Source organism: Hoplias malabaricus, chromosome 4 (genome assembly GCF_029633855.1).
Source record: "Hoplias malabaricus isolate fHopMal1 chromosome 4, fHopMal1.hap1, whole genome shotgun sequence".
Lineage (NCBI taxonomy): Eukaryota > Metazoa > Chordata > Actinopteri > Characiformes > Erythrinidae > Hoplias > Hoplias malabaricus.
In genome coordinates, this window is record NC_089803.1 from 32904820 (window position 1) to 32912970 (window position 8151).

An 8151-nucleotide genomic window follows, 5' to 3' on the forward strand; every position below is an offset into this window, starting at 1 on the left:
ATTTAGGTGCTTTCCCTGTTCCCAACACATCTTGTATTACTAATCATCTCATTAACATTGGGTCAAACCAAGTGTTTTAGAGCAAGAAAACTCAAAAATATGTCAGATAAGGGGCTCTCGCTGTGGGAGAATCTTGCTAGTCTCCCAATGTAGCCTTCATTTAAATGAGGTGCAGGCTCCCAAACGTATGTGGCACCACTGAAATTGGAATGAGAATATTAAAACATGACGTCTGGGAATAATTACTTTAAAAATTTGGACGGCCTCCTTTAAAGTAATTAAAGAAAGACAGCCAAAAGATGGAAATACCTACTTATGTAGTACACTAGTCTTTTTTAAGAAGAAGAATCACTATTATTAATCCCGTTAAGGAAATTGCTTTTTATGCATTTAACCCATCCTTGGTATTGAACACAAAACACTCACTAGTGTACAAATCCTTACACACACTAGGGGCAGCTGGCTCTCAACCACCTCTGCACCCAGGGAGCAGTTTGGGGGTTAGGTGAAATTTTATCTGGCTTGTCCTGGGAATTGAATCGTGACCCTCCAGACTTTAGCTTGCTTCTCTAACCTTAAGACCACAGCTACCACCAGCTGTATTTGTAACTTGAAATTACACCTTTGAAATCACTGGGAGGTTTCACTGGCCTGTAATAAAAAGAATAGAGCCTCTATTTTTATTATTACCCCAAGGTCAGCACTGCAGTACCTGCACTATGTAACTTTTGGAGGAGGGTATGATCCCCCTCCCACAGCAGTGTACTGAAATCAGTGGGGAGGGTGAGGGGGGGGGTGGTTTCTTACTCTCCTCCAAAAGTTACATGGTGCAGTTTCTGCAAGGCTAAGCCCGAAGTAGCAATGTCAGAGACTCTGTTGTCCATATTACAGCTCATTGAAGCATCACAGTGATATTAAAGCTTTAATTTTATGGTAAAAATAGTACTTTATTGTTCCTTTAAAGAATGTTAATTTATATCTATTACTATTGGAATGCTGAAATTTTGCATAAATTTAATAATGGAAAAATGTAAAGGCTACAGAAATCTGAATCTGAATATCACCTTGTCCTGCTTTTGGTGGGGGGACTTTACGGTTTTAAGCATGAATCAAACTGGTATTCTTAAAATGAAACTAGTCCATTTTTTGTATGTAGTGGAGAGAGTAAGGCTGAAAGCATGTTTTATTCCTTTTTCTGTCAAGTGTAAAGATATTCTTGGGTGACTGTAAAAAATTAGGAATTCTGCTCTTCTTTCTGTTCTTTCACTGAGTCACTTAAATCAAGCTGTTTTCTCTAGCACTCATCTTGGTTACGCTTCTTTTTGTTGATTATTGTTCAAATTGCTGTTGCATCTACACTTGGCAGTCTCACGGAGTACTCAAGTGTGCCATTTTCCTGAAGCCTTAGTGTAGATGATTGTATGCTTTAATATCCTTCTTCATATTAGAAGTTGTGTGGACATGCAATCAAACATGTTGAAAGTAGTGGGCCATAGAACCTCTTAAAGAGAGGCACCAAAACAACATGAGAACCACAGAGGTGTTAAATCCAAATCACTCCAGACTCTCGATGTAGTTATTACTGAATCTAGATCTTAATAGTGCATTTTATATTTTTAATACAACATCATATTTAATTATTCATATCTGAGAATCTGAAATCTAGTGCTAGCTGCATGTACATTGTAGTTTAATGACTTATGTATTTCACTATATAGGGAGTGAGGAGGTATTTGCATTTGAGCCATGCTGTGTGATGTCAGCATTTCCAAAAATATTGTTTTCTTCCACCCATATGAGAACCATGACAATGGTGTTTTCAAAACTTTTCACCTTAGAAATTCATTCATTCATTCATTCATTGTCTGAAACTGCCTATCCAATTCAGGGTTGCGGTGGGTCTGGAGCCTAACCAGAATCACCGGGCGCAAGATGGGAACACACCCTGCAGAGGGCACCAATCCCACCATTAGAGAGCATTTTCAAAAACCTCCATTTTCATTGACCTAAATCTCTTTTTTAAGTGGGAGGCCTAAATACAGACAAAAACCTCCGTTTTTAAAATAATCAGATCCATGTGAACAGGGCCTTAGATTCTACTCTAATAAATTATCTGAAGGCAGTCTATGTAGAGACTTGAACACAACAGCTGTCCATTGTTTGAAGATGTCAAGCTTGGACCAATAGAAATGCTCCAGAATTACTTGGAATACAATCTTTTTACATTGACTTGCATTGAAAATTAAGATACTTTTCCTTCTCCTATAAAATGTCTATTTTGGATATATATGATTTTCTCTGGACAGAAACTACATACAATCTCTGTATATTAAATCTTAACACTCCTCGATAATGCAATTCCTATCTGTTAAGACGTGTTTATCTGCTTCATGAAGGAACTTGACAACCTTTAGTGCACGCTTATAACACTGTTTTGAAACATAATAGCTAAAATGTGAAAGGTGTGGGGAAGCCTTTTTAAATACATTCTATATATCAGTACATTAATGTCTAAAGCATTTGTCTGGAAAATACTTATATGGGTAATGTATTTTGGTAATGTCATTTTTAGTCTTTTGTCAATGGTTACATTTTGTTCCATCACACGATGCCAGAATGGTGAGAGTCAGCACATGCTTCCTATGAAATTTCAAATTGTAAGTAATCTAAGTAATTAGAAGAAGACACATGTGAAAAATGTGATTGGAAAACGAATATTTAAATGTCATAAATGTTATTTTCATACAGACCTTATTTTATTTTTCAGAGTCTAATTCAGTAATGCTGGTTTATTTTATTGTAATAAAAAGAAAAGGCCACATTTGTGAGAAATGTAACACCATGGATTTTAGGCTCCTTACAGACCCATGGATGAGGAGAGAAAGTCTCCCAGAATCATTAAGATGTGCTGGATATTTATTATGTGATAGATATTTATTTTATTTTGTTAGCCAGGTAATAATACACAATAAATATTCTGGAAAAATGGTATATTTTGACCTCATGGTTCTATACATATGCTGGGATAGTTTACATATTGGGGAAGGGGCAAGATATAAAAACTGGCCTTGAAGGAGAACACTAACTCCCCTAAATTAAAGTGAAAAATGAAAATGTTAAATGTAACACAAATTAGCCAGCCTCATGCTGAGTGATGGGGGGGGGGGGTCAGTTACTCCATTAACTGGCACCATAATATTGCTTCTGTGTTAAGTTTTATAGTTACACTTATAATTAGTTACACTAATACAATGCCTTTCTAGACCCCCAAGGGTGCTTTACAATCAACACTGCATAGAACGGCATTCCACTCAACATTCAATCAACACCCTCACTGGTGAGAAATGGCAGCAAAACACACAGTATACTCTCACCCAGGAATGACCATCCACCTCAAGGACTGAATCGGGCACTAGGTGGTTTACCCAGGATAGAGTGCTAATGCATATCTGGGCATACACACATTCACTCACACCTGGAGAGTTTTTTTTTTTAGAGCAGACAGTTCACTTTATTTTTGGCTCTGGGAGGAAACCCACAAAGAGAACACTCCACTCCAGATGGGACCCAAGATCCCAGCTCTCTGAGGCAAACATACTAACCACATGCCACCCATTCAATATGTTCTATACGTAAGACACTTTAAATCACTTTTGACATCTAGAGAAAATATTAGGTGCATATGCTCAGACCCAAAAATGTTAATGTTTACTAGTGTTTTAAGTGATAAATCTGTTTTTCTCTGGCTCTTCTGAAAAATTCTGCTTTTATAAGCTCTTGATCAACCCAGGATGGAAACATAGCTACTTTATCTAGCCGCCAGCAAAAAGCATTTGCCACTCGGTGAACAGCCCGGCGCGTGGAAGACTTGTGGACATGAAAAACTTCTCCCACCACTGACTGAAAACTCCCAGTTGCAAAAAAACGCAGTGCAATTTGGAGTTGTAAATCTGCAGATAAAGCGTGGCTCCGCTGTGTAGAATGTCTGAAGTCGTCTTCTAGCTCGCTAGCGATTTCATAAATTGAACAATGGTCAAATCTGTACTCTCTTAATAACTGTTCATTAGTCAGTGGGTCTAGAGGATTTTCTCTGTCTTGAAAAACTCCTAGGTACACAATCATCTCAAAACCTCAAAAAATGCAGTCATGTTCTCCGTCTTTTGGGTGTTAAGGTGAGGTTTTGCCGCCCTTAAATAATTCAAAGGGAATTGACAGTTAAGGAACTTTATGCAACACATAACCATTTTTAAGAGACATTCAATACTTAAGAGAACATTTAAGGGGTTATGACAATTTCCCTTAAGAACGCACTTAAAAACCATTACGTGTTGCATAAAGTTCCTTAACTGTTAATTTCCTTTGAATTATTTAAGCAACGTTTAACTTTAAGATATGTTTAACTACCAAAATATTTAAGCATTCAACAGAAATCCACAAGTCTCTCCAACACCAGCAAGCCAATAATTCCTAAAAGCAAGAGAAAAATCTATTGCCACATTAACCCAGATGACTAAGTGACTCATTTAGTATGTGTAGGTGTTGTTTTGATTTCAACTGATTTTTTTCAGCCTGTTACCATCTCAAATAGTTTACTGGACAAATGTAACATCTTTAATCAGCTAAAATGACTTACTAATAGCAGCAGGCTTTTTTGAAAACCATGAGAGCTCCATTCCAAGCTTGGCAAACAAGGCAGCCAGATTCCCCACCCAGCATCACTCAGCATGAGCAAAATGAAAAGTGTTTTGGCAGATGCCAGATCTCAGTCTGCCAGAGCTTTCAGTTTGTGTCCTCTGACTTTATGAAAAGCAAAGCCGTGCATTCTCCAATTATCATCAATAAAATCCCTGTTACTGTGGCAACCAAGCCAGCATGTGTGGGGGTTACTTTTTGTTGTTGCTGTTGTTGTTTATTTGGGTTTTGTTTGTTTGTTTTTACAATGGACGTAAACCAATGCTGATTGGTAAACTCACTTATGCCCCATGGACAGTTACCTTCAGTGACTGTTTCAGACCCAACCTGATCTTGCTATCACAACAATCAAAAGACTTAATTACAGCATGAGGCCATTACAGTTTAGAGAAGGGTTAACGTTATGAAGGGGCAGTTGTATATTCCATGTAGTGCTAATGAGGTTGAATGAAGAATGAAAATGAAAACCTGTAAAAGCTCTACATTACGAAGCCACAGAAAAACAGATATTTATCCAAGTAATGGACGTGAGCCAAGATAGTTTGCTTTCAGAAACGTACTTTAAAATAGCAGCCTTGTGTTCATGCACTCCAATATTCCCAAACACCTCTACCTCTCAGACGTCCAACATTACAATTCCAACTCTCTACAGAGAGCACATGCGTAATGGTCAGTGTGAAGTGTATCGATTACCTGCAACCATGCTGTCTTTGCACTGCTGCATTTTCTGTGTGATAATTACAAGCTCGCTCAAGCTTATCCCGTTCAATAATCCTTCAAACTATGCTGTTAGGGACATCTTTAATAAAAATATTATGTCTATGTATACATTTATCTCTTATTCATAGAGGGGAATAAAGGAGGCACTCAGAGAGGGATCTGTGTATGGTGCCAGGGTATCATCATTTTCAATGGAAGCTTCCTTAGAGTTGTTTTTGCGTTCATAAATTAGATTTATGATTGTGAAGGACATTTTAAAGAACCTCAACATAATGTAAAGATTCTGGGAAGAACCTAAAAGGAACCAGGTGTGAGTATGAAGAATACTGTAAAGGTACTTTAAATGGAATATATTGTAGCCCTTTTTTCCCACATGTTATCACAGTATCCTGGGTTTTTATTAAAATGTCTGTGAAATGATTTAGTCAAATTACCACAAGAATCACACAACACCGCATTTTCATACTCTCTCTAAACAGCCCTATTCAGAATGTCCTGTTTCAGTCTCTGTTTACTTCAGAGAGCGAGGACATCTCTGAAGAGCCTGCTCTCTATGAAAATAGCAGCAAAAAAACAGAACGACTTACGTTTATTCCATGTTTTCAGACTTAGGCAGATGGCAAAAAAAGTTAAATAATAATAAGTTCCCTTTAAGTATTTTTCCAAGGTTTTTCTTATATTACATTTTTGTGTGCATGAGAAAACAACAGAGTTCTACACCAGACCAGCCAATACATCAACATATTAATAAATAAATCAACCAGCTTGGTGACCTTATGTTTGAGTGCCACTACAAAGACACAGGGCATCCACAGCCATGCTGCAGCTTTCCCTGCTTTCTTTCAAAAGCCTTACGCTAAGTGCAGTGTTGTGCTATGACAGCTGAGCAACATTAAATTATTGACAGAGATTATTTATACTGCAGCTCTGGGTTCAATGCAATTTCAGGCTGATTTGAACAAAAAGCCCCAAGAAACAGCCACATAGCACAATCCTCAAAGCTGTATTAACTCCTTCTTTGTTCACGCTGAAGTCAAACTGTAAACACATGACCTGAGAAGACCCTGTCCCGCATGCTGTTTATCCATGTGTAACCACTAGAATAGCATTCGATTCTGTAAGAATAGTAGCTGGACTATAATGCCAAATGTATTTATTTAACTCATGATGAGGTATTAATTAAATACAGCCTCCAAATTTCTTATTTGGATTCTTATTGAATGTAGCAATCATCAATACAATTTCACATATAAACAAATATTTCAAATAAAAACACTAATTTCCATTCCAAACTTTTCTAAAGCATTTTATATTTGGCTAATTAACTTGACCTCTATTATGGGCAGCTGGTATTTTCAAAAACTAAACATGGAGTGTGGAGGCATGATATAAAATATAGTCTTATAAATCGGCATGTGCTGCAAGTCGAAATGAACACCCTTGCGTTGGGAGTGGGGTTGTCATTTGAGCAGTGGACAGCATTCAGTTGCAGGGAGAAATACGTTTAGGAAATAAACTCTACTCCCTGCCTCATTTATTCTCTTATTAAAGATAAACGAAACAGCTGTTAAAGATTAACTCGTGTCTTAATACAAACTATACACAAAGTTTATATTTAAAAGGTATACACCGTGTACTTTACCTTCTCGTAGAAAACGTGCCTGAAACAGAGCCAGGACCGCGAGGGCAGCCGCTGTAGCCGCGAGCGCGCACACGAGCCGCACGAGCTGCATGTCCACTCCCTCTCTCTGTCTGTCCCTCACTCACTCACTCAGAATCCATGTCTCCATAGGGCAGGAAAAAAAAACAAACAAAACACAAACACAGAGAGGACTCTAATCCATCGGCGCCGAGGAGGGAAACCTTTTCGCCGGGACACAAACTTAAAGGTTCCGAGCTGCTGCTGTTCGCTTTGTTTTCTCACACAAACTACATGTTGCAGAATTGAGAAGCGAGTCGCTGAATCATGAGTAGAGGCTCCTGTTCCGTCGGCTGTCACTGCGGCGAAAAAGAAACGCAACAAAACAAAAAAAGTTACAGCTTCACAAGTCCAGCCAAAACACACCGAGCAGCTCCCCTCCTGTGTCCATGAAGAGGAGAAGACCTGGTTGTGTTTGCACGCAGCTCACTTAAGATAATTCTCGGTGAAATAGACACACATTCCCGTTTTTATTTCACCAATCCTGGAACCCTGGAGCACAACACACACAAACACACTGCGCCCGTCCTCCATCTCCTCTTCGGCTCCTCTGCGCCGAAACATGCCGCTCACACAGACACTGTAACAGCAGAGCCGCGAGTGTGTGTACAGAGCCTCGTGTGTCTGTAAGGTGGAGTGTGTGTATGCGCTCAGTTTGTGCAGCAGCTCTGCTCAAGAAGCCCGCAGGGTGACACTTTCATAAACTGCCCCCTGGCTTACGTCATAGCGCTTTAAACGCCCCCCACCACCAAGTCATGTAAATGTTATTTAATAAAAAACAGAACAGAGTTTTTAAAAACACAGGCACATTTTGAATTTGATGCCAGCCAAATAGTACAAAAGTCTAGATTCATTTAAGCAATTAATGGATTGAGCTGAAGTGAAAAAGTGCCCTGTGGTCTGATGAATCTGAAATTCTATATGCCACATCCTCCATTAAACAGAGAAGAGCTACCATTAGGATTGGTATAAGTGCACAGTTCAAAAGCCAGAATCTGTGATGGTAAGATGGGACATTAGTGCACATGGCATGAGTGACT

The 8151-nt window shown here is 38.7% G+C and overlaps 1 protein-coding gene across 2 annotated transcripts in view; it reads right to left on the reverse strand.

The window, feature by feature from the left end:
- tafa5b (TAFA chemokine like family member 5b) overlaps positions 1-7763 on the reverse strand; it is a 30379-nt gene extending 22616 nt beyond the window's left edge. For both annotated transcript variants that reach the window (XM_066668983.1, XM_066668982.1), the window contains exon 1: positions 7055-7763. Coding sequence is in view for 1 of the 2 variants with exons in the window: in XM_066668982.1 (XP_066525079.1) it covers positions 7055-7145 (91 nt within the window). In the remaining variant the exon portion in view is untranslated. The remainder of the gene's footprint in view (positions 1-7054) is intronic.
- Between the last annotated feature and the right edge of the window lie 388 nt (positions 7764-8151).